The sequence below is a fragment of the Patiria miniata genome, unplaced genomic scaffold (genome assembly GCF_015706575.1).
Source record: "Patiria miniata isolate m_02_andy unplaced genomic scaffold, ASM1570657v1 HiC_scaffold_4, whole genome shotgun sequence".
In the NCBI taxonomy this organism is placed as follows: Eukaryota; Metazoa; Echinodermata; class Asteroidea; order Valvatida; family Asterinidae; genus Patiria; species Patiria miniata.
In genome coordinates this window covers 394,062-421,704 of record NW_024037071.1, presented here as the reverse complement: position 1 = coordinate 421,704, position 27,643 = coordinate 394,062, and the positions used below count along the sequence as shown (strand labels likewise).

Sequence of the window (27,643 nt, the reverse complement as noted above, 5' to 3'; positions counted from 1 at the left end):
GTAGTAGCACCCATCAAGGGTGTCGTTCGTCTCAATAGTAGCACCCATCAAGGGTGTTGCCTTAGTACCACCCATCAAGGGTGTCGTGTAGCACCCATCAAGGGTGTCGTTCTTCTCACTAGTAGCACCCGTCAAGGGTGTTGCCTTAGTACCACCCATCAAGTGTGTCGTGTTAATCAATACAGTACATGGTGTAGCACCCATCAAGGGTGTCGTTCTTCTCAATAGTAGCACCCATCAAGGGTGTCGTCCTTCTCAATAGTAGCACCCATCAAGGGTGTCGTCCTTCTCAATGGTAACATTAAGGGTGTTGTATTTCTCAAAAGTAGCACTCATCGAGGGTGACATTACGGTAGCACCCATCAAGGGTGTCGCTTTTCTCAATAGTAGCACCTATCAAGGATGTCGTCTTTCTCAATCATAAACTTTAACCTCTAGAGGGCGGTATTCCAATGGACATTATTCAACACAACAGTTTACAGACTTATTTCGCAAAAGTTTGAAAAGGAATGCATAATGAACATCTTTACACCATTATTTCGTCAAGGTAAGTCCTTCGGCTTTACACAAAAATAATCAGCAAACGTAATATGGTTGTGATGCGGCCGCAGGCAATGCCATTGGCATTAATTTCTGTTGATATGATAGCATCTCCGTGGGTCCGTCTTCATCGCTGATTCTTCAGTTTGCATTATTCAAATAAAATCCCAAACGTTAAAACTTAATTTTCTTCATACTTCAACTGGCATTATTATTGCCAATGCACAAAGGCATTGTCAGGATAACGTTGGTATAAATTAAATACGTTCGTTCCCTCCCCGATTCCCATAGTTCCTAATTGTCTTGCAAGCTGCTATTTGCTCGCTTTTTGCAGCACGCTAAAGCTTCCTAAATTGTATTTATTGATGTATTATTATTTTATTACCACCTGCTCTTTATGCACTTTAATTTTTATATTTTATTTGGCTACATAATAGCTTTGCCTTAATTTTTATTCATTGGTATCCCTCAAAACTTGAAACCTCATCGAGTTTTTCTGAACTTAAGATTTAAAACTTCGGACATACATTTTCATTTTATTTTCCAGTTAGAAAAGCTGTTTTAATGATTTTGATTCAGTAAAAGACTTATTTTTTTACAATAATTATATTTTAAAGAGCTCCGTAGTAGCTATGAGTTGATAAAATCATTAATTTTTTTATCACGGAAGGTAGACATCTATCATCCGTTTTAATGAAATAATGAACTGATTTGGTATGGGAAAATATGAAAATTAAGATATCGTCAACCAGTGAATAATCTTCTCAGGAAGACGATATCCTACAAGATACCATCACCCCGAGAAATATTTTATTTTCTCGAGAAGATAACATCTCACCCAAAAGATATAGTCAACCCGAGAAATATTTTATTTCCTCGAGAAGACGACATCTCACCTAAAAGATATCACCAATCCGTGATGAAATATTATCTCGGAAAAACGATATCTAACCTACAAGACATCATCCACCGGAGATACATTTTGTTCTCGAGAAGATGACATCTGACCAACACGATATCTTCAACCCGAGAAATGTTTTCTTTCTTGGGAAGAGGATATTTCACCTACAAGATATCATCGACCAGAGATTTTTTTCTCGAGAAGACAACATCTCACCCTACAAACAAGATATCGCCTACCCGTGATGACATTATCTCGGGAAGACGATGTCTTATTTACAAGATATCATCAACCCGGGAAATATTTTTTTTCTCGGGAAGACGGCATCTCACCTACAAGATATCACCGAGACCACTTTCTCGGGAAGACAATATCATACATACAATTATTACATTGCGAAAACTACCCCAACGATGTCCTATTTTTTTTAAATGACGGATGTTCATCAACCCATGTAAGCTTAAACGTCTACTAATTTCAAAAACCAAAATTGATATTAACAAGAAATTTTCTAATATTGATAACATTGTATTTTTCCATTACAATGCACAACCTCGATGAAGATTTTTAATTGACTACCGTTAATTTTTTTAAGGATCAAGCTACGATTTGTCCGACGATTTTTACTGTGCCCCGAAAAGGTAATTTTTTAAATTGTATTGTTAAAATATTTTTAGAAGTTATTTTTTACACCATGGCTGTGCCAGGTCAAGCTCCCTTACGCTGCTGCTGGTGTGCTCGGCTGCCTACGCGCACCATGTGCCTATACCCCAACCTACCCCGCCTTAATCCTATGCCTTAACCTGAACCTTAAACATTCATTTAATACAATCATAACTTTGCCTTATTTGCCTTCCTCCAAACGTCGAATTTCGCTGGTCTCGATCGCAACAGCAGGTCTTCTCCAATTCATTTGAGTTTCAAATAATTCCGTCGGCTATCTGTTATAACATCTCTATTTATACAATCATAATAATTTAGCTCTCAATATTTTTCTTCTGCTGTCCTCTTGAACTTATAGTACTATTTATAATATACAAGTTACCCTGAAGCTAATGGTGTAAAGTCAACTATTTTGAGCAGTTTATACAAATTTGAGATCCGTGGATACATTGTCCAAGAAAATTGATTTTGGTCCGTTGGAATACCGCCCTTTAATACTCAAAATAGTGTGCTTACATTAAATAAATTCAGGTTTATGATAAAATCCGTTGGCTCCGTTATTGAATGGTGTTCAGGTTGTTCATTTCATCTTTAAATAATTACATAAAAGTCCGAAACTATTTGTTCTGGTATAAGTTTTAAACCTGTAATTTTAATACAATCATAACAAAAAGGCAATCCAAATTCCAAGGAACCCTCCAACGAAAATCTAAACATGTTTACTCCAACTTTTGAGTAAATCCCTAAAAGCCCCTGCCTTGCTGGAATGTCTTTGAAAGTGTAGCAAAAACGGTGCACCTGGCCGCATACCGCGCGCGCGGCCTTTCAACTTTTCAACCAATAAGAATCACCGGAATATATTACCACGCCCACACTGCGCCGGCCACGAGCGGCTCACGTGCAGACTCCACCACGCGCTGGCTTTTGACACAATGCGTGAAATGCGCAATGCACCAAAAGGCATGTGCATGTATGATTTTGACAAACAAATTGGCAGGTATTCACATGCTAATAAATCAAAAAGGCTTTCGCCTACAGGAATGGAATTTCAACGTACAATAGGTTACTCAGCAATGAAAAAGACTAACTCAATGTAGGCTAAAATGGACGCCATTTCGTTGGCAACAAACACACATGATTATTTCGTGCTTGTCGATATTCTAATTTTCAATTAAAGAGAGTTGCAGAATTGTATCGCACAATACAACAATGCAAAATACAACGTCATGTACAGAATGCAATACATTATGCTTATTGCAGATAACATTACATTTTTTGTTTTACTTAAATGCGATTCAAGGATCAAAGTCAAAGAAAAGAATGAATATTTTCTGACTCCACCTCTCTACGAAATGAAGTCTAAAATGCAGGCGGATATATCATATACCGTATTGCTCAAAGTGCAGAATATTGGGACGCTTTTTACTCTTTTGGTTCTGTGTGACGGAAGGAGAAGATAATTTTTTACTCACCTCGATAGTTCCTTAATTAAAGTTGGACTTACCCCGACGTACTCCAAAAGCTTGACTTCAGTATTTTCCTAAAACGTCATTCATCGATCATTCGACAAAATTATGAGTTCACAAAAATTCCACGTGTCCATTCAGTTCAGTACAGCACAAAATAAGCATTCAAAGGAATGCTTTGCGAAGTCCAGTTCAGTTCTATAAAACAAAAGTTATGACAAGTTCTGTAGGCCTACAGCAAAGTTCAAGTCAGTCTTTCAATATGGGTGACGACGACGCAACATGTCTGCGTCGAAGCTTTGCAGTGACCCCGTACATGAGGCCGGTGTTCTGGTCGATTTGCAAGACTCCAAGCGTCCAAATTTGATGTTTTTTTGCGCCCATGAAGACTCCATGGTATGATGTACAAGTTTCCGTGTTGGAGGCTTGAAGCTGGACGGCAGACTCGGAGGTTAAAGTATCAAGTTGTGCTTGTGAAATTTGAGGCAATTTTTTGGTGACTGACCAAAAATAGCGGGAAGACATTGCGAGCTGCCTGCGCCAGTACAGTGTCCGTTGACCCGGCCCCGTTCTCGGTAATTTTCCATGGCGTAATGATATGGAGGTGAAAAGTGTTATGTTTTATATCACTGGCTGTTGCTCCGTACTGGTCTTTGCGCTGCCTTGGGCCGAAGTACTCAGTGTGTATTTCTCCGCATTCTAAATTTCTCCACTTATACATATAAAACATAATGCCAAAAATTTCATCACGTATGGAAATTGTCAATTACAGAAAACGAAACAAATATGATGGAATAGTCTTCATTTCCAGATGGAGTAGCATCAGTTTCGGGAAAAAAATGCCCTATTTTTTATAAGACGGGAGGGCGTTCCAGGAAGTATCCGTGACGTAAGCACGCGTGGCTCGCGTGGCCTATCTCTCATTGGTCAGAAGTATGTTGGTGACGTCTTCTCGTCAATCTAGCTAATTTGATTGGAAGAGGGAGTCTGGTTAAAAAAAAATTGAGCAGACGAAAATGGTGTACATTTGTACCGCACAAGATACGTTTTAACCGATTTTCGGCTAGACTTGACAGACTGCTTGAAAAAAAAGCGAATCCAGTAGAAAATCTATAGAGCATAAGGAAATTTGTACCAGATTGTTAGCAGAATTCTGTAAAATCGGTGATCCTATTAAAAAATATAGCAGATTTTGTTTTGAACATGCTTCAATCACTTCAAACAAACCCTTGAATACTATACTAGCGGGGATAGGCAGGCATGTTCCTAGCGTTGAGATTCCCTGACGTGTACGACTACAAAGTAAAGCAACTCAATGGAAGATAGGCTAGACACGCGGCCAATTTAAAAAAAAAATATTAACCTACTCATTTTTTTAAAGAAAATTAAAAAAAAAATTATATATTTTTTTACATTTTATTTCTTTTTTTGCTTTTTCAAAGAGAAAATCGTATAACATCTATATGTGAGTATAATTGTTTTTAATGTTTAGTGTAGGCTAATTCTGGGTGATTTAGCAGATTTTTGTTAGATATAGCAGTAATTGTAATTATAAACTGTTGCATTGTTGGGCGGAGGGGGGAGGGGGTGTGGTCCCGCCCCCTGATGCCGAAAGGGTTCGTTGAAAAAAAAGGTATGGACCAAAGATCATATACGCGGCGCTATAGGATCTTTGGTCTGGACATTCAAGGGGTGATAATCAATAATAATAGCTACCACATTGAAAAGGCTATCATATCAAAATATAAACTTGAGATGTTCATCAATCAAAAAATATCTAGAGATTCGCGTTCATGCAGGAGTAATTATAAAATGTTGCATTGTGGGGGTGGGGGTGGGGGGTCGTGGCCCCGCCTCCTGATGCCCATTATGGGTAAACGTTAAAAAGATGGGGTCGGGACATTCAAGGTGTGATAATCAATAATAAGCTGTTACATTGAAAAGGCTATCATATCAAGATATATAAACTAGAGATGTACAGCAATGAAAACATTTTGCCAGCTCGGGTGAAACAATAATTGGTGGATTTTGGAGTCCTGACCCGTGAACTAATGTATTCAACACTGCAATACTGCCCTCCCTGGTCCGTCGGCATTCAAAATGGAAAGTCCCATTTTTTTGTACATCAAAAATGCATCAACATAACCGCTCGTCCTAGTCTTTTTACGTGTCAGCATCCGGGGTGCGTCACGTGTCCGGGGAAAGGCATGGGACTTGACTAAAGGCTACTGTTGGTCATGTACTGAGTTGAGACCCACAGCATGCACTGGGTATGGTTTAGATATATTTTTTTCTGTACCTCATTTTTTTTCTCTTAAAAATTTATTTTTTGGGTCTTTTTTTTTTTTATTTGTGGTTTGGAGGATTTTTTCATATCAAGGGAAAAGAATTGGAGAACTTGACTTGCAACTCCCATCATAGCAAAGTGCTTCGATGTGTCCACAGCGAATACATTCGTGGTCGGCTACATTGGATGGACACCAAATCCATACTTGAACAAAGACTAGTTTATCGCCGGTAAAGTCTGGTACCCATACTCAACAGTCAACTGTGGATATCCTGCGTGCGTCTAGTTCAGGTAGCTGCGCACAAAATAGAGCTAGAGATCAGGTTGACCGTTTTAGCCGATTTTCAGCTAACTTTGACAGATTTTTTGTTAAAAAACGAGTTTGACGGAAAATTTAACAGAATGGATATTTTTGGCAGATTTCTGGCAGAATTCTGCAAAAATGGTTATTTACAGAAAACAATAGCAAATTTGAAAAAAAATGGTACATTTGTTTAAAAAATCTTCAATCTTTTCAAACAACCCTTGCATAATGGGACAGGTTGGCTGGTCTAGGCGCTGAGGTTCACTGGGAACCGGACTTCACGCTGCAACCGCGTTTTGCCTGAAATTTATGCACTAGTAATTTCATAACATCTTTATGTGACTATAAATTGTTAATAATGTAATTTGAACCTTAATTAAGGCAGTACTACAAATCTGCATGTGATTTTTAGGAGTTAATTTTAGTGTATTTCGAGGAAATTTGGGGAATTTGGCAGATTTCTGATAAATCTGACAGATTTTTGAAGCGCATTTAGCAGAATTTTGCCATGACCTTACGGTCATGAGAGATCGATCATTAGAGATCGATCATTCATGCGTGGAGGATCCGCGGACGACATGACAAGTTCGCTGCCGGGTTTACCTTGATCGGTAAATTGTTCGTACTTTACTGATATCCATTGTAGTGTTCAATGGAAAGTTGCCACAATCTTCATTCATTGGTATGTTTCTTAAAATTGCTTTGCCTTCAAGTTAGGGCTTTCATTTGTACTTTGTACTAATTGTAGACCATCAGACCATTTGATGATTTGGCTTAGCCTTAGGGCATGTAGGGCCTATCTTGATCATTCATGTTTATTCAATTTCAAGACTTGAACATGTTGAATGAAGTTACTATTAAAATGTTTTGTTTTTAAAATAAATATGTTTAACTTTAAATTCTGTTCAAAAATGACTTTTTGTAATGTAGGGCCAACTGTCAATTCCCAAATGAGTTTCGCAGCCTCAGCACTGCTCAAGTAGCCTTTTTTATTTCTGCACAGTCTGACAGTCATGACAGTAACTATTAACGCAGTGGCTATTGAATGTTACGGCAGCCGTAACGCATTTCCCATTTTCTATCGTTACGGTAGTACTGCAACTTTTGTAAAAACATGAGAAGAAAATATAAATTAGAAGGAAAAAAGTGAATTTGAACGTTATGAAATTCGGACTTTATTTCCCTTTCAAAAAAAATCCTCCAAAGCCTCAGGTTAGAAAAGGAAAAAAAAAATCGAGTGCAAACCTGAGATGCGAACCCGCAACCTCGCGGTGCATAATCCTACCCTCTATCGACTGAGCTGTCGCACTGCTTACCAAATTCTGGGGAAACAAATAATTATATACCTGCGTGCGTATCAAAAAAGTATCGTAGAGGGCGCTAAACAACGAATGCCGTAACGATAGCCACTTCGAACTATTAAAACACTGAAAACACTTGGGAATTTTTTAGACCAGTCAGGGTGTCAAATGATGTCCAGTAGGTATGAAATTCTTTCCTCTGACTTTCCCTTAATGCAATGGGGCCTATGGGCTATAATAATACAGTAATGAAAAGTGCCCTCATTCTTTATGGAATGTCCAGTTACAGTTTTAATCCAAAATTTCCACCAGAATCTGATGACCCCAAAGCTGTGACATCGTGTTATACAATTACAAATTGTCTTGTCACTCCGGCTGCACGAGTTGCAATGCAACGGCTGTTACTTGTGGAATGGATTTGACCAGATTGGTTCCTTCCCCTCGCTGGGCACCACTGTGACAACTTGACAGAACTGGGGCCGGCCCGGTCATTTCAGGTTTCCAAATTCCAAGAAACAGCCGTCGCATCACAACGTGTCGTGCCAGCCGGAGCCACCCAATTTTTGTGTTATAAATTCTTGTCTTATTCATGCGAGAAAGAATTTCTGGGTCCACTTTTGCAACCCCAAAATTCGGGCCGTTCATTGCTAGTTGTGATTCCAGTCATAAAGTGATCGCCTTCTGCGGACATGTAAGAAGAAACCAAATTTTGTGCATTGCTGCTGTGTGTAATTTATGTGACAAACACAACGTGTATGGACTATCGTACATTGAATGAAAACGAAAGGAAAAACATGCGTACTCCGTCCTGTCCGATGTATACGACGTGGGGTTTTTTGGTCTTTTGTTGGGAATGGTAAAACATTAGGTTGGTTTCCTTTTAACCAGATGTTTGAAATAAAATTTGTCAACAATCAAAAATATTGAAATTTTCAGGAATTTCAGGCCCCAGTGCTCTTTAATTAGTCAGCATCATTGTTAATGAATGACTAAATCAGCGTTATTTAAATCAACGATTCAACCAACATGAATTGAATCGGTGATTAAATCGACATGATTGGAATCAGTGAATATGAACATGATTTGAATCACCATGATCACTGATTAATAATGTACGTTACGGATATATTCAGTGTGAATCTTATAAACTTAACGAACATGTGTTTGAACACTACATGTACATGTCATGCATGTAGGCCTGTATCCACAGTGTGTATTTACATACATGTGTATTTTAGTTAACAAAATTTCTTACATAACATACGGTACATACATGTACTCGTATGTACCGGTATGTCCATAATATTGTCATCTGTCAATTGACGTGTACATGTACATACATGTATGTAGGTAAATACATGTGCACTGGGTCAAACCACGGACCATTTACACATGGTCAAACCACAGGACATTGATGCAGGATACAGGATGTCAATTCGGAAAAGTTGTTCAGAATTTGTTCCCGTTAAATTTTGTTCATTGTGCAATGTTGGTATTAAAATAATCGATAAACACATATTTTGTCAAGTTCTCATGCGCTAAAAAATTTAACAAATACAAATATAAATTTCCGTTTGCAAATTGGATCCTGCAGTGATGAGAACAGCATGCTTTCAATACTTGTTCAGTGTAGTGGCTTGCTTTCTCATATCATGGAGCTATATGTACATGTATGTGGTTACAGCTGTCATACAGTATGCATATTGTACGTCAGCTGTTTTTAAGAGGAAAGAGTCCAGGGAGACCAACTGAGAGCTTTCACAAGTCTTGTTTTGGTTCTTAATAATGTACAGCACTTAGGAGACTTTCCTTGTCTACACCACAAGACCCCTGTCACTTTCTGTGAAGTCAAACGCATGACTCATGTCTTGGGTGATATTGTTTGCAGGAATTTTTCTGATGGAAAAATGTAAGCACAGGTACATGTATTACGTATACACGTTACATGTATTCATGTACATGTACAGTTTAATTAGGGTGGCATGGGTGGCTCGTGCGTAAAGCGCTCGCCTCTCACCAAGGTGACCACGGTTCGAATCCTGGCTGCGGATCGCATGTGAGTAGAGTTGTGCGTTGGTTCTCTCCTGTGCCACGAGGGTTTAGCTGTGCTCCGTGGTTATGGGTCGATGTGGCCGGCAGCCATAGGCGCCTTCACGTGCCAGCGGCCCGACCACGTTGTAGCCGCGTCCTTCGCAATTCAGCATACCAGCTGCGAGTAAGGATGAATAGCCTCCCAAATTATTATTATCATTATTATTATTATCATTAATTTATATACATTGTGCGTGTTTATGGTGTAAATCGAGCACACACATGTGCAACATCATGAATTGAGGACAGGAACCAAATCAAGGACGACCTTGATTAGAAAACGTGTACATAACCAATGAGAGCTGTTGGAAATATAAACAAAGGAAAAAGGGAGAGGAACAATAGAAAATCCTTAATTTACACCATAAACAAATGTGTCTGTACATGTACATGTAGATGTCCACATAATACATAAATAATGATGATGTACTCATAGTTTGTGTGTTTGAACTTTCAAACTTTTTGGCCACATGTAAATTTTAGTCATCCATTTAACCAGATGATTGATTTTGTTTTAATTTATGTAATTAACCCTGGATATGTACACTTCCAAGGAGAAGGTGCAGTGGTATAACTACATGTAGGATTAAACTTTTGGGGGAAGTACAATGTACTGTAGGGGTGCATAATTATTTTATGGGGGGGGGGGAAGGAGAGCAACATATTTTTGTTCAACTCAAGATTTTTAATGGGGGCCACTTGGGGGGGGGGGCATATGCTGGGGTGGGTGGGTGGGGGCATGCCCTCCCCCTCCCCCTTTCTCCCCCCCCCCCCCCCCCCCCCCCCCCCCAGTGATTATGCCACTGAGAAGATGTTACATGTACACGTACAATGTACGTGTACATGTACAAAATGTACCCCAAATGTACTTGATCAGCAATACATGTGCGTACAATTATTTGAGCTTCCTGTGAGGGAGATTTAAAGATTTGCATGAAGTTTCGAGCATATTGACTCAATGTAAATGTAAGGATGCCTGTGTGGAAGTGATAAGAGTAAGTCCCGCTCTTACAAAATGAAAGGTAGGCCTACGTAAGAAAGTCCAAAGAGTCGGAACTTTAGAGCAGACGATACTAATGACTAGCTTACAGCTGTACGGTGTACTTATGTTGGGCTTTGAAGTGAAAAAGTGATCCAGAAAATTGTACAGTTTAAATTCAGACTTGACATTCAAGACTTTTTACTCTTAAACTGGAAACCTTTAATTACTGAAGTTGCACCTTGTCATTGATAGTACATAGCAGGTTGTTACATTGAAGGTTGGGGACACCCTGCAACTGTATGGTTACTGTTTGTTTGCTCTTCTCAATCTTCATTTTTAAATCCGATAAAATCTGCCTTTTGTTGCTTACCGTACCTCTCCTTTAGCCAAAAACCCCATGTGTTTGGGCCATATGTCATTATGTAGACTTGCTGTCAAATTGAGGCCATACATGTACAATGTACTATCCAAACAAACAGCTAGCTAGGAGCAAGAGACTGTTTTTCTAACCTTGTCAGTCTTACATGTAACATGGAACACATTAAGTATAGCACTTAAAACCTTGCCCAATGACCATGTACAGTCATCAGACCACTCATAAAATATGATTTATGTACAATTTAATAACAACATGCCCAACCTTGTTTTGGTGTTTGTGATATTTGCGAGGTGGATTGTTAGTACTATAGGCCCCTAATAATTCATGGAAAGATTTGAATTTCCTTTTTTTTTTGGGGGGGGGGGAGGGTGACTTCGCAGATGCCTGATACCTGCAGTTATAAACATGTACCGGTAATTTGGTGGTTTTTTTTCATTCACCAGCAGCAGATTGGGGGGGGGGGGACTAAACCCCCATCATTTAGCCAAACCTTCATCCGCGGCCGCCACTGTTCACATACACTGTACAATACTGTTGGTGAACTTTTATTTCTCTTACAAAAAGTATGCATCAAAACGTTGATGTATTTTCACATAGTGTACACGTACATGCATGACATGTACTGTACTTTAAAATTACTGTGTACTTTCCAGGAGTACCGTAGTGTGACTCACTGTGTTTCTGTCAAGCTTCAGGAAGTCTCTCATACTAAAGAGCCTGTAGTTATTTCAATGGCAGTTTTCATGCATTGAAATTGGCGTATGAAATTGGTTCTGCTGGAAGTACAATGTACCATACACATGTACATGTACAGGAAAATAAATTACAAATTTAAATGGATCATAAACTTTTATATCAGGCAGCTACACATCCAGTGGATTTCCAGCCCATTTGGGTACGCCAATATCATATGGAAAATTGTTGAAAAGACCCATTTCAATGAAAAGGGCGCATTCAAATTGTATTAGCTCATAAACTTTGTCTTGATGAAGATAGAGTTTTACTTGTGAACCAATCACGTTTGGGGAAAAACAATTGTTGGCAATCCTTCAGTTTCACAGTTGAGAAATTGTACCACTCAAAAACATATAAATTGTACATTGTTCATGTATTTCACAAAAGTACATGTCTACACATGTATGATGTCGGACTGTTCTTTAATTTCTCTGACCATACCCATGTCCATGACCACGATGCTGTTGAAATACACACATACATGTAACACCTACATTTGTAATACTCTGAGGAGTAGCCAGTGTACATATTGGCGCTGTCCCACAAAGCTGTGAGGCAAATCCTCCAAGCTATAAAGCAAAGCATTTCGCAAATACAGTCTCGGGTTCATTTGCAAGTATAATTTCCCAGAGGCTCATCAAGTCTGGAGCCATCTGCTGCTTTGTCAATAAATACCCGGAACACAACCGCAGATAGATACATTGCTCTTGTGGTGGTTGTTCAGACACATACCGTACGTGTACAGGTACTGAACATTACGTTGCTTGCTACTGTATGAATATGTGCATGTACGCATTGAACTTTTTGCGAGAATTGTAATCCATTGTGGTACAAATGCAGATTACAGGTACATGTACAATGTACATGTACTTGCTTGCAATCTATGGTACTTCGTATGTTGCATTGTTCAAAGTTTTTCTTCTCGGTTTTCTCACTGCAGAGGTAACCCACAAATACATTTGAGGCCACTTTGATGGTCGAGCCTGAGCGTGTTCTCGGCAGGGCACACAAGGAGAGGTGAAGTCCAAAATGAGGCTGAGAAGACTCCATAAACTGGCGATAGCCATCACCTGCCTCCTTATGTACACCATGTACAGGGTGACCAATGATGACAATGACGGGAACCAGGATGGAGGTGTTGCTGGTGGGGCCAACGCCGGTGCTGACCACAGTCTGAATGTTGCAAAGCCTGTCCAGCCGGTTAAACCGAACAAGGGACAAAGCGAGGAGCACCCGAGGGTGAAGAAACAAGACGCGGTGGTCATCGGGGTCAACCACAACGTGGTAAGGAGGTCAAGCAGTCGGGTCCCGAGGTGCTGCCCGCCAACCCCGTCAAGGTCAGGACTAACAGAACCGGGGAAGCCGAGCGAATCCGGCAGGCCATCCTGGACGTGAACAGCAAGGAGGAAGTCCGTAACCTGGCCCGGTTCCCGACGCGATCCAACGCCAGCGTCGTGATTCTGGTCATGGTTCACAAGAGACTGGAGTATCTGCGGTATCTTATCAATTCTTTACGCCAGGTGCGGGATATCGGGGATGCCTTGCTGATCTTCAGCCATGACTATTATTCCGAGGAGATCAACGCACTCATCAGAACTGTTGACTTTTGCCAGGTATGAGTGTTGAGATGTTGGTACAGGTAATAAATGGTAATAAAAAAGGTAATAATGTCATCATTTTCAAATTTACATTCAGAGCTGGCTGCTTGAATTTTTATCAACTGTTTTGAAATCTCAAACTGCATGTACATTTAGTAACCCTTACCCTACTAGACCCTCCAACGCATGCCAATATGTGCCTCAAGAAAATCTCCTATGTTTTTTGCATGGCCCTCCAATATCTGCCATGTCATTTCAAGGGTAACTGGACAGGCACTCCAATACATGCCACAGAGAACAATGAGAGTCCTCTGATAACAAAGTGAGTGCCCCCAGCTGGTCAGTATCAGGCACCCTCCAGGGCCTCCAACTCCTGCCAATTGGAGCCTTCACAGTCAAGATAGTTTATCCTCCAATTAACTGCAGCTGGAGGGCATTGGCATAACCAACTGACATGCAGTAAACTACCCTCAGAGAGTAAGGGTTAAAGTTCAGTTACAGCTAAAACTTTAGATGTACAAGTAGTTGGAGATCTCAGGACTTGTGTAGTTGGCAATCTTTCCCGAAATCGAACCAACTACATGTACATGTAATTTTGGCACATCCATGAACATATACATGTATATGCAAATTTTAAAAAAGAAGCTAAAAATGTTTCATTCGTATCTTTTCCTTGAAAATGAGTTTCCAAGTTTTGTTCAAGAATTTGTTTTTTATATAACTTGCTTCGAAGATTTGTTGTGACCATCTGTCATGTGAATGGTTGCAAGACGAATCAGAGAAATTATCACAAGGCTTGAGTCTGTATTATACTGAGATACATTGATCTACATGATAAAGTACGTTGTACAAATGTGTCCTATAACAAGACCTTACAAGATCTTTCTTGAATTTGATACATTGTAAAAGAATATCTGGATATAGTTTTTATGAACAAAAATGAGCTACCAGTACATGTGCACCGTAATTATTATATTGAAAAAATAATTCTGAATCTTTTTGTCTCTTGTATTACAGACTATGCAAATTTTTTATCCTTATTTATTGCAAATCTACGAGAAAGAGTTTCCAGGAGAGGATCCCGGCGATTGCCCTCGAGACATGAAAAGAGACAGGTAAGACCCAAAAACTCCATCTGTTTTTAGCTCTTTTGCACTGATTTTGTTATTTGCCCATGTACGTGCGAATATCTTATAAAATGGAATTTACGTCGGGGCGATGTAAATTCAATATTGGGTTTTGCCCTTCACCAATGTATTTTATAAACATTACCGGTGTATACGTGTACTCGGTGTTGTTCCGAGTGATCGTGAGAAAAAAATCACAAGCTACTCAAGTGGGACTCAAACCCACGACCTCCTGCTTACTAATGCAGACGTCTTGCCATTGACCACCAGCTTGATGGGTTGGCTGGCTGGTTGGAATCTGATATAGCAGTGGGTGTCGCAACCGAATTAATCATAACAGTAGTTTATGAATGCTTTAACATGCAAACATGTTGCCTTAAAGTTTAAAAAGGATGACGTTCTTTTGTTTTTGAAGAAGAGTCTGAAAGAAGAACAATGGGTGTTTACATACATGTATGTATAGGTTTCAAAAATAAAAAAAAACGTCCCCAAGCAATAACACATTTATACACATATGTCTGACACAAGATCCAGAACCATTTTTTTTGGGGAGGGGGGAGGTGGAGGGGGGAAGGGGTGTTGTGGAAGAGGTCTCGAAATTTAAAAAGGGGAAGGATATTAAGTGGTAGGCCTATTGTCTGCTGCTACCACATTGTAATTTTAAAACTAAAGGCATGTGTACATTGTAGCTGATGGGTTGTAAGGGAGATGCACAACGTTTTAATTGATTTCCTGCAAATTTATTACAAAACTGTGTCTTCACTCTTCCGATTTAAAAAAATCCTTGGGGGATGGCCCCTGTTGCCCCTCCCCCTCCTGGACCCACCAATTCAATGCACAGTAACCTACACGTACATGTAAATTGTACATGTAGTGATTGTGTCAGACATTAAAATTTAAGTAATATCCCAATCCTTTGCATATTTTGTATTTGCAATTCAGCTCTACACATGTATATGTAATTTCAGTTGATTATTACCAGTTCTCTGGCTCAAAAGTAAAAATCGTTCATGTAAATTTTGGAATTAATCTAAATTAATCAACCGTGACAACAGCACATATGGCTTTGAGTTAACAGTAGCCCAATGCTAATTTTGCTCTGCTACAAAGCGATACCATGTGTTGCGCGGCAGCAAAATGAAACCATTTTGTCAAACAAATTGATAGGGGGGAGGGGGGGGGAATATCACATTTATTGCACATCTGGACCCCACAAGCCACATTTTCCCACATTTTTGGTTACATTAAGTATGGTTCATTGTATAATGAGCATACCGGTACTTTGTAGCCTGGTACAGCATTGGTTTTTTCGAGCCCACCATAACAATGCTTGGGTACAATTGACACTGTATGGCAGTTCTGAAGTTGTGTGTCAAAGAATCGACACAGTCCACTGAGCACATTCAAGATTAGGTTTTTACGGGTGCACTTTATTGGTGCCTCTTTCATTGTATGCCTTGTACATATTGTCAATGGGTTGGTGTAATGTGTACAAAAAATTTACATGTACCTGTACATGTAGCCTAAATGTAGGTGTTGGGTACAAGGCCGGATTTTGTTCCCCGAAACAGTGGGTCCAAACAATTTCCACCCTAATTTAAATATGAAAAAAGCAGGGGGGGGGGCAGTGTATTGCTTTCGTTGAGTTTTGTTCGTGGTGTGCGCATGCAGTGGCTGTCCTTTTTTGCGACGTCACTTAAAAAATACCAGTTGTTCCAGCACATACCGGTATGTGTTTTGGCACAGTACATACAATGTATGTTCCTGCATGTATTACATGTATGTACATGTTTTGTACATGTACAGCTATTGATGCAATGTATGCTACATGTACGGATTTTTTTCTGCCTTTGGGCAATTCCACGGTTACTCACGTTACATTTTTGATTTAATGTTACGAAAATGTAATGTGAGTAACCGATTTTGTGCGTCTTGTTTATCATACATAACACATTTTTCTGGATGTCATCTTTGGTGCTTAGGTAGGTCTACATGTAGGTCTACTCTATCTACCATGGGGATAACAGTTATTAAACCTTTTCAGTAAGGTAATTACAGCCCAAGGAAACTCAAAAGTACATCAAAAATGTAACGTGAGTAACCGTGGAATTGCCCCTTTGCTTAAAATCAAGTGCATAAACACACTTATAAAGGACATGTACGTTAAAAGCATTTGGACACAAACGGCCTTATCATAGTTTCACACCATGGTCAAACCTGTAAAATAATTACCATCACAAGTGAAGTGTTAACCTGCTTCAGAACAATTATTGTGCCATCAGGGAGAACAGCTGTGCCTTTCTGATTTGTAAATTATAAAAGGGTGAAATCACATAAAATATTCAATTCTTTTGCCTTACTTTGTGAAAATGTCAAGTGGCAGTGGTATGCCATCGTATATTTAGCAATGTACAGTGTACGTACATGTGCTTCCTTTTTGTTTGTTTGTTTGTTTATTTGATTTTTTCTGCTGTTCTGTTGTTTTTTTAACCAGAGCCAAAGAGATAAAGTGTAACAATTGGGAGCATCCGGACAAGTATGGTCATTACCGTGAGGTGCGGTTTGTCATGACCAAGCATCATTGGTTCTGGAAGGTACGTAGGAACTAAAAAAAAACACCAAACAAACAAAGTTGTAGTGCTTGTATAGAACTTTCCATCGTATCAGCAATCTCAAAAGGCTTTACAGTATTCTACCGTTCATTAGGCCAACGAGACCATGCGGCAGCCGATATCAGAGTACATTCGGTCCTCTGTACCCATTCGTACATGTACTCATGGGTGGAGAGAGGCAATTGTAGTTAAGTGTCTTGCCCAAGGGCACAAACAGCATGTAACCACTGGACCATGGCATTCTACAATCTACATGTACACTGGAAACAGGCTGTGCTGAGCTTCCCCCCCCCCCCCTTCAATTAGCAGGACCAACGTTCTTCTACTTCGGCATGTTTGGTGGAAACAGAATGCAAAACAGAGAAATTCTCTTGAGAGGGATTTGAGCTTTTTCAAAAAAAAGTTTAGTTTGTGTACAGAAGGGATACATGTATATTTATAAATGTACATTTGTACTTACACATTGGACATGGTCAATTGCAGCATCACCGACATTACTTTGGTACTTTAGGAGCTCAGTGGATAAACCTAGAAAAGATTTTAGTTACCCCGTACAAATTTGTGAAAAAAAACAGTATGATAAAATGGAAAACTGATTATCTTATAACACACTTCTGTGGTTGAAAAATGAAAACGGGCATTTTTGAATCAGAAACCCACTGGCCGTACATTGGACTTGAAGCGGAAGGGTGATTTGGTTGAATAGATAAACGCATACTGGTACATGTACTTGTTCTACATAACCCTCGAGGACAGACATACAATGTACAAAGGGAAAACAACAGATCCTTTCAGTCCTCGGGAGTTGGGTCTTTTGTTCAAAACGGTCCTCTGTAGTAGGTTTGTGAGCTTAGTCTGCGGGAAAGTGTTATACATGTATTACAGGGACAAAGGGAAACACAAAGCACTGTCCTCGTGAGTATAGTAAAACAAGAGTGGGTGTACTTCATGAGGATTTGTGTGATTTTTGCTGTGCTAGATGCAGGCCTATTTAATAGTTTTAAATTATTATTATGGACAATTGATTTGTTTCTGCTAATTTTCTCCTCATTGGTCAAATATAAGTTTTGTTTATCTTTTTTTTCAGGGGGGGAGGGGTTGGGATATATAAAAACAAAATGGCCCCATTTGTTTGGGTACCGGTAGTTCCTCGTTTTGAACAAAACTTGCTTACATGTACAATGGATGTGTGATTATGCTTGTCTAGTTTACATGAACAAACTGTACATGTTTTTATGTCACTACAGCTTCAGCATGTATTTGGTGGCCTTTCTGCCACCAAGAACCACAAAGGTCTTGTCTTGCTTATTGAAGAGGATCACTACATGACTCCTGACGCCTACTACATGTTGCAAAAGATGTATGAGCTTAAAGGCAGGTTAGTGTTGGACAGTTACACGTACATGTACCACCAAGCTGTGGAGTGTATACACTCTGGGAATGATCCTGAAATATAAGTGTTGTAATTGAGCCTCTTGTTGTAATTGAGCCTCTCACAAGTCCAACACAAGTCTGGTCAAAAGTAAACCACAGGTCCTTTCACAAGACCAGTCACAAGTAACAGTGGATAGACAGTAACAAAGAAATGGAGCCTCTTGATGTTTCCTATGTGCAGGGACCTCAAGTCAGATATTCCTGAGTAGGGATTCTCTTCTGGAGTAACCTCACAATTCTTGTACAGAGAAACCTCAGTCATAAAAAATTTCTTCGTGGAGGAACCTTAAGATGTAACAGAGCCTCCTACATTGAAGAACCTCATTCATAACTGAGGTTCCTGCATAGAGAAACCTCACTGAGTGAAAACAGAATCTCTAAACAGCAGTATATTATATGTGGAGGATCCTCAAATATAACAGGTCTTCCTACAATACATGGCGGAACCTCATTCTTTACTTAGGTTCTTGCATAGAGAAACTTTACTCATAATTGAGATTCCTGCAAGGGGGGACCTCAGTCAAAATAGAATTTCGTAAAACAGCAGAGAAATCATGTGGGATAACCCTCAGCTATAACAGAGCCTCCTACATGTTCATATTGGAACCTCATTCTTTGCTAAGGTTCCTGCACAGAGAAACTTACATGTAACTCATACATTTGTCATAATAGAGAGGTTCCTATGAGGAGGAACTGAAATCAAACAGATTTTGCCATATGGCAGAGGTTGCTATGTAAAGGAACCTCGGACATAGATTTAATGGCTGCCTGCATGGGGGAACCTCATTTATAACCAAGGATCCTTCAGTTTACTGTGGCGGAAGCGCCACATTTTTAGTCATCATCAAGATTCCAATTTAAAAGAGTCCAAGAATAAGTACTTGGCCCGCTTTCATCCTGTATTTTGTTCCTTCTTCTTACAGCAAATGTTCGGAGTGTGATATTTTCACGTTAGGTACCTACGAGAAGAGTAGGAGGTACAAGGATAGGGGAAATACGGTAAGGTACAAGGATAGGGGAAATACAGTAGGGAACAAGGATAGGGGAAATACGGTACAAGTCATGTACATTTTGTACATGAACGTGTGTATTTCAGTGTTTGAGCATAAAGTAGAGCACATACAAAATGTGTATGTACATGTATTTATTTTCACACAAGTCTCATTGCCGAGAAGTTGAGCAATATGCTCCAGAGAAAGCCGTGGAAAATTGGGACTCTGGATTTTTTTTTTAATCAAAGTGCCATTTACATGGGATAATCGATATATCAAATATTCTTGATGTAGGATTTCTGATATATTGATTATTGAAAATTCTGATATCGACAGTGCTTAGAATGGCTCCTGAATGTTTATCCTTGGATTATAAGCTGTTACTCGTGGTCGTTATGTCTTATCAAATTGCAGGTTGATGTTCTACAGTTCTATTCTTCTAGGCACAATATGGGCATGGCGCTGGATAGGAGCACATGGGACAGACTTCAGCCATGCGTGAAAGTAAGATCGCATACTGTCAAATATTCCTACTTTTCCTACTTTTTCCAAGTTTTATTTACCTTTCTCCTACTTTTCCTAGTTTTTTTTCTTGAAATTCTTACATTTTCCAACTGTTTTGTCCCACTACTTCAAAAAATGAAATATCATTGAATATTTTTTTTCATAACGGTGTTACACACTGTTACATGTACTGATGTAAATCACACAATGAAGGGCTTGGGCACAGGAGAACTGCAATTGTACTTCCAAGAGCATAGTTGAGGATGGAGCACAAGTGTTGTGAGTACAGAACATGCCAAATGAGGCTTATGGTGCTGTGGACATGGGTGTGTATAATGAAAACTACTCCTGAAAGCCTGCAAAAGTCCTACTTTTATCCTGATTTTGTCCAGTGTTGTAGTCGAGTACTTTTTTCCGAGTACCGAGTACTGCCGAGTACTTAGGTTGCCGAGTACGAGTACTTGTATCTGCGAGTACAAGAACAGGTCTCCGAGTACGAGTACTTGTACGTACGAGTACGAGTACGAGTACTGTACTTCCGAGTACGAGTACGAGTACTTATATTTCCTAATACAGCCATACAGCAAATGGTTCATTGTGCGTAATCGGCCAAGGCCCAGTCAGACCGATATACAGACCCACCCACGGCCAGCTGTTAAAATGTGTTTGTCCGGACGTGCACAGAGGAAAATCGGGAAATTTCGATTTCTCCACAAGCCAATCAACCATTTCAAACTGAAAGTATCTATAAAATAAGAACATTTTCCTCCCGAGTACTGCTATTCGAGTACGAGTACTTTGATGATCAAGTACAATTTTGACATGTCGAGTACGAGTACTTTGCTGCCTGAGTACGAGTACCGTCATTTCGAGTACGAGTTCTTTGACATTCGAGTACGAGTACGAGTAACACTGATTTTGTCCTCGGGCATGAGGGGTTTTTTTCAGACTCTTGTCTGAATTCAGAAAAGACATTATCAGTATAGAAAGATATTTGCATCTTTCAGACCTTCATCAAATTTTCAGAATTTCTTTGGAAATTGATAATCTTGTCCCCCGTCCCTGTGTCCTCCAAAGTTCTGCTTTTGACTGAGAGAAGGAATAAAGGGGCTTGTCACGCCAGCTCCAAAGAACAAAAGCTACACTTGTTTTTTTCCCTCCGGAATTCAGAGGTTCGAAACCCACATCGGTCAATTTCCTTTATTAAGCTAGAAACTAGTAGAATTAGGAAGTTTGCGTCGTCAGTTTCAATATGAAGTTTATTTTAAAAAGATATTCTTCTGGTTGTAAACCAGTGGCACTGTAAATGGATGTAAGAGAAATGGTATAAATTTTAAAACAAGGGACATGTACATGTTTTTCATGTGCTAAAAAAAGCAACAACAAAAAATCCAATAAAAAATATTAAAATACATGTATCACAGTTCTGGTTGTCAGTTGTAAAGGTGTCCAATATGCAGATTATTGCACACGGTTACATGTACAAAATGTACATGTATATTTACACGGTTACATGTACATGTATGTAGGTTGTTAGTTGTAAAGGTGTCCAATATGCAGATTATTGCACACGGTTACATGTACATGTACATGTATATTTACACGGTTACATGTACATGTATACCAGACCTATTTACATGTAGTGTGGAACCAGGGCCAGCATATGGTGGCAGGGTCCACCTAGAATATTATTTCACACTGACTAATTTCTTGTCGTTTTGTTGGGGTTTTTTTGGCATTCAGGAATTTTGCAATTACGATGATTACAACTGGGACTGGACATTACAGCATGTTAGTCTGACCTGCTTGAAGCCCAGCCTGTCAGTTATCGTTCCCAAAGCACCAAGGATCTTTCATATCGGTGAATGGTGAGTAGCTGTATGTAGCATCATTGTGGGAGGATCTTGACAACACCGGAAGACAGTCTCCAGTTGTCAAAGATGTACTTCGTGTCAAATAAAACATGTCCTACTTTTGATCCTAAATAACTCTGTTGTTTACCAATGGAACTAAACCAAAAAATTCAGATCCTGTAAACAAGGCATGAACAATTTTATGTAGCAAGTTCCTTCAGCTTTGTGCAAGAGGATGAGATTAAATGCCATACGAAAAAAAAATGCTTTTCAAAATGTCGATACAGCACTGGAGACGGTGGTGGAAGGCACGTGCTGCGGTTGGAAGCTTCTGAAGGAATGCGGTGTCACCCCTGATGTCATTCCACACCTCCTCGATCGTGTGTTACACCAATCAATCGAGGAGGTGCAGTGACATCACGGGTGATCCTGCATTCCTTCAGAAGCTTTCGGCCACAGCACGCGCCTTCTGCTACCGTCTCCAGCACTGTATCGACATTAAGAGGATGCCAAGTCGAAAGTGGCAGATTCTGAAGGCGAGGATTTTTTTCCGTCTGGTGTTTAAATCTCACCCTCTTGCTCAATGTAATGATACTTGCTCCATACAATTTTTCATGCTTGGGGCCAATTTCATAGAGCTGCTTAAGCACAAAATTTGCTTAAGCACAAAAACGTCTTGCTTAATAAAATCAGGTTACCGGCCAAAACTCCATGCGATTGTTATGCTAAGTAAGCAACAGCTAAATACCAGTCACAAGCAATGTACATCACATGGAGTTTTGGCTGGAAACCTAATTTTACTAAGCAATGTTTTTTCGTGCTTAAGCAAATTTTCTGCTTAAGCAGCTCTATGAGATTGGGCCCTGGTTTACATGATCTGAAATTGATTTGGCTTTGTTATTCATTCTCTGTGCAGCGGCATTCACCACAAAGGCAAGTGCAACGCGGCCGAGCTGGTCAAGCAGCTGGACAGCGTGGTAGCCTCCAGCAGTGACTACCTCTTCCCCGAGAGTCTCACCATGACCCCGCTGACACGCGCCTTGTATCGCAAGGTAGTACGGAGTCGTCTTGTTAAATATCTGGGATAAGTTACCGACAAAGCTATTCACAGTAGGCTCACTGCATTTGGTATTACTTGCAGGATTCATAACAACTTCTCTGGAAACTTCCTGCATTGTTTACAAACTGCTAACTTGGGTGCAGTGTGCTTCTGGTGAAATTGCTTAGAATCCTGCTATTCATACCTAATACAATGAGCCTATCAATTGTGGATATTAACTTGTTGGCAACTTATCCCAGATGATAGAATGAGATGACTCCTTAATCTGATTTATTTTTATTTTTAGCTGTGGACAGCAGCTCTACAAGTACTAGTGTCTCTCCATTAGTTGGTTGGTTAGTTAGTTAGTTAGTAACAAACGTCAGCAACAGCCTTGCATGACTCTAAATCACCTTGTCTCTTAGCCCTGCAAATGGGTATATATCAAATCATTCCTCAGGTTTTTGTGACACTTTAATAAGTCTCTACTGACCCTACCAATGTATTGCAGTCATGGACAATTGGGCCACTGTAGTCAAACACCAGATGTTCGTACTGAAAACACTACTCCTTCCAGAAATTACCCGACACAATCACGTCACACATGCATGAACACAAATGCGTCGGCCAGCTGCTTCCAAAATTGAGGTGGTATATTATAAGCATTCATTTGATTGGTATGGGAAATGCACATTTTGATTTCATGTCTGTTACTTTTTGATCTAGTGTTGATTTTAGTTGTTTTTGTGACTGTTCATTTTTAAAACAATTTTGATGTTGGTTAAAATTAAGTTCCTTTATTTTTCCTTTTTTTAAAACTTATTCGTGAACTGTTATTTGAGTTCTTCATTAGCTTGCTATGCATTTGTTTTTGTTTTCCAAATACCTTATTTAAATTAAATACAATTTATATGGAGTTTGATGTTATAGTTTATGATTCTTTTAATTTATGTAAATGCCTTGTGGTGTTATTTACAACGTTGTATTTATTATTGTTATTTGTTATTAAGATGCCCAAGCCCAATGGAGGGTGGGGCGACGTCAGGGATCACTCGCTGTGCATGGCGTATGGACAGACAGACGCCACCAAAGCCAGGTCATGATGAATAAGCAGTCGCAGGCCGTGCCTAGTGCCTTATCTTTGTCTTCTGTCAAGTGAGTACATTGTATCCAGAAATGATAGGTAGGAGAGCGTCCATGGACCGCAAATGACAGATCTTGCACGGACTAAAGCAGCTTTCGCGTTGGACTTCATTTTGTAAAAAGTTACCACGAGCAATCGCTAACATTCCCTAGTGGTTATTCTAACTTGCGTTCACACTTTGGACTAACTTCAGCCTGTGGAAAGTCATTCATTGCATTCACTTTACTGTGCCTTGCTCTCTTATGAGGGTGTCCTGTTATAGACCTTTTAAACTAACACTGAATGTTGTTGTGGATAAACCATAGAGCTATTACTAGAGCGCTAACTCTTCATTCTTGCGCGCGGAGACGCTTTGAAGCCACTCTGGGCGCAGAGCTTTTGAATTTTGGTGCGTGTTTGTAGAACATAATTAAATTAGATGGATTGATTTTGAAAGTGTACTCTAAATGCAACGCGCAAGTAGAATGTACGCAAACAACTTAAGCGCCTCACGATGGTTTTTTTTTAAAAATCACGGTAATTATCTGCAGCGCTGTGCGTAAAGCAAAATAAAATACTCATTTGCTGATCGTGCGTTGCAGTTTTGGGCATATCAGCTTCAATAACGCACCTGTATAGAATACAAACGCAGATATGCAAATAGCCGTACATAAGACGTACAAAATTTCGAGTTTTCAATAGGTTTGTGCACAAACATGAATGCGCCCAGCAGGTATCACTTTTTACATGGGTCAGCGCTCTAGTAATTTAATATAGCTCTATGGGAAAAACGCATCAAACAATATCGTAGCACACAGCAAAAAATACGCTAGAATATCACTTAAAAAGAATGAAGTCCTGAATTGCGGGGGTCAGATATACCGGTAGATGACTCACACAGAAGTCACTTGATCATAGCCTTAGTTTTACAAAGCAGTTGCATCCACATGGGACTTTTCAGTCATGTAAAGCTAACAATGTTATTCTTCCGTGACCAAGTTGGCCCTGACCGCTGTACTATGTGGACAGTAAAACGAGCAATTGACCGGTTTACCAGCTGTCTGCATTGGGCTTAAGTTGGTTAAGTTAACAACAATCTCTGTTACTTTTACAACAAAAGGTCCAATGGGAACAGGGCTCAATAGTAGATTTGATACTCGCCTCATCGCTGTTAACATATTAAACTGTTCGCTGTGAGGGTGCTTGAAAAAAATTTTAAAATCAGTGCTTGAATGCACTCATCATGTCTTTATGCTGTACAGTGGAACACTGCTATTTATAACTAAAATCTCGGGATCCACAGAAATCGTTTGTAATATTGATCGTTCTGTGTAGCGATTTTAAGCTGTTGGTGCTCTGGTACTCACTTTTCAATAAATAGTGCCCTTCAGAACTTCACACTGCACGCCCTGGTAGTTACTGAAAGACGACTTTGAAGACGACTTTGAAGACTCTGAAAGACGACTTTGAAAGACGACTTTGAAGTGCCAACTATTGAATTATGTAACTACACAGTTGTTGAGCTTACTATTTATGGGTTTCCCCTTCTATTCCTTGGGGAAATAAAAGCCACTTCTCCCTCTTCTGTTGACATTTTTCAACAACAATGTTCGGTACATATTGTTCACAAAAATCGGGAGCCAAAGACCATGTTTGGTATAGCCGAATGTTCGGTATAGTGGTGTTCGGTACAGGGACGTTCCACTGTATAGCAAACCTTGAATGTTGACATGTTCATCATTTGTATTACTTGAGTTTTGTCACTTATACACGTAGCTGGTCCATTAAAGGGAATATACATCATTTGCTTTTGCTGTAATTTTCAGAAATGGATGGAATTGGGGGTTGAAAATATATAGCAAATATAGTTACACTGACTTTTTTGAGGTTTTGGGTTCGAAAATGCTATAAAAACCAAGAAAACAATCATTTTCCTGTAGTCTGGTTCCCTGACTCCATTTAAGAAGAAACAGAGCAGTTTACATTGGGGAATTGTAAGGTCAGGGAACCAGTCTAGCTGGCTTGTACCCGTTCATAGGTGTGTAATCGATGGCAAACAAGTGCGATGGTCAATTGGGGCCAGTATCTGAAAAAAAGCCAGTTTTTTCCAATGCTGGTCAGCCGACCAGCGTTGGAAATTGATACAAAAATACCACTTTTCTTGAAAATGACAGTATACCAGGTGCCATGATTTTACAGGATGCTTTACACTGTCATTCACTAACAGTCCAGCAAGGTATTTCAAAAAGATTTGGTAGTTTTATTTTTTGATGTTTGCAAATGTTGTATTTTCCCTTTAACACATACATGTATTTTATTTTTTCAACCATTATATTCAGATGCTGAACTGCTCGGTTCAGTGATTTCCAGTGCAAGACAGCTGTGAGTAGTAACTTGCAATACAACGCCTTTCTTCGTAGCAGATTCCTAATAAAGTGAAGATGCCACTATTTTATAGTGAACCCACCTGGCTTTCACATTTCACCTTTGACATTTGACTTTATGCACTTATTTACCTCGCACTATATTTTCTTTGTAAAAAAAAATAAGACACTTTTTTCTGTAGTATTTACGTAGTGTCTGTGGGTTTCCAGTGAGCTTGACATTGTCTTGTAGATATGCATGCATGTACAGCTGGCCACATCAGGCCAGTATATTGGGTAAAAGTTACGAGACACTATACATTCCTACTTGCGGTATTACTATGTCATACGTGTATTGGCATTGTGCATAAGAGAGATTTCGCAAGCGAACGGATACGGTTAAGCCCGGTTCATACTCGGCGCGAAAGCGAAAACGAACGTGAATCTGTGACGTCATGGCAAGTATTCGCGCTGCGAATTTGCAAAAGTTGAACACATTTTCAACTCGGGCAAATTTCGCAGCGAATGTTTCATGACATCAAGTTCGATTCGTATTCGCATGAAGTATGAGTCGGGCTTATGTGCGCCAGATCGGTCATCAGTTTGTGTGGTCTTGTGACGTCACACGCAACTCGCTATGCTTCTGCTACACGGCATGGCATGCCTTGAATCCTCTTATCCCAGAAAACCAGAGTACAGAGCTTATGTTCGGGTTTTTGCCCGAGTCCGTACCAGGATTTCAAGCCTCTCTTATCTCAAGCTGTATTCCCCTTGGGGGAGTTTATTACCAGATGAATGCCTAACACCAGCAGGGAACAATTGGTATCGCTTGACTGAACGACTTGTGTGGCATGCCCATATGTTTCTAAACACAAGCGGATTTTCATAACTTAAATAGCCAATGTAATATTTGCTTTTGTCAATTAATGAAACCATCTTTTATTTTTTGAATTGTTGAAAATGGTGCATGAACCAAAAATGCTGAATTGTGAGACTGTACCTAGGTTTATGTCCATATGTACACCGTTGTATGCATGGTGTATGTATAAATGTCTGTGTGTACAGAGGACAGACACACAAAGGGAGAACAAAAGATCCTTTCAGTCCTCGAGCGTTGGTTCTTTTGTTGAAAACGGTCCTCGATTGTACGGTTATGTGCTTAGTCTATGGGAGATTGTTATATTACAGGGACAAAGGGAAACACAAAGCATTGTCCTCTGGCGTATAGAAATTCATGACTGTGTCTCCAGAGTGTGTGGACTGGCCACCTGTTGTTTGGCCAATTGCCTTAAGGGATTAACCCGATAATGTTACAGTGGGTTGGGTGAAACATTAACAACGAAATCCTG

The 27,643-nt window shown here is 39.7% G+C and overlaps 1 protein-coding gene across 1 annotated transcript; it reads left to right on the top strand.

Annotated features, from left to right (window-relative positions):
* The first annotated feature begins 6,691 nt into the window (after window positions 1-6,691).
* LOC119739694 (alpha-1,6-mannosyl-glycoprotein 2-beta-N-acetylglucosaminyltransferase-like) lies at window positions 6,692-26,477 on the top strand. Its single transcript, XM_038214716.1, is given in 12 exon segments — window positions 6,692-6,843; window positions 12,590-12,933; window positions 12,936-13,262; window positions 14,265-14,362; window positions 16,869-16,968; window positions 18,234-18,364; window positions 19,344-19,419; window positions 19,827-19,916; window positions 21,660-21,784; window positions 22,686-22,821; window positions 23,819-23,963; window positions 26,271-26,477. Coding segments are annotated over 10 exon segments (1,431 nt in total). The 5' UTR covers window positions 6,692-6,843; window positions 12,590-12,678; the 3' UTR covers window positions 23,912-23,963; window positions 26,271-26,477.
* The last annotated feature ends 1,166 nt before the right edge of the window (window positions 26,478-27,643 follow it).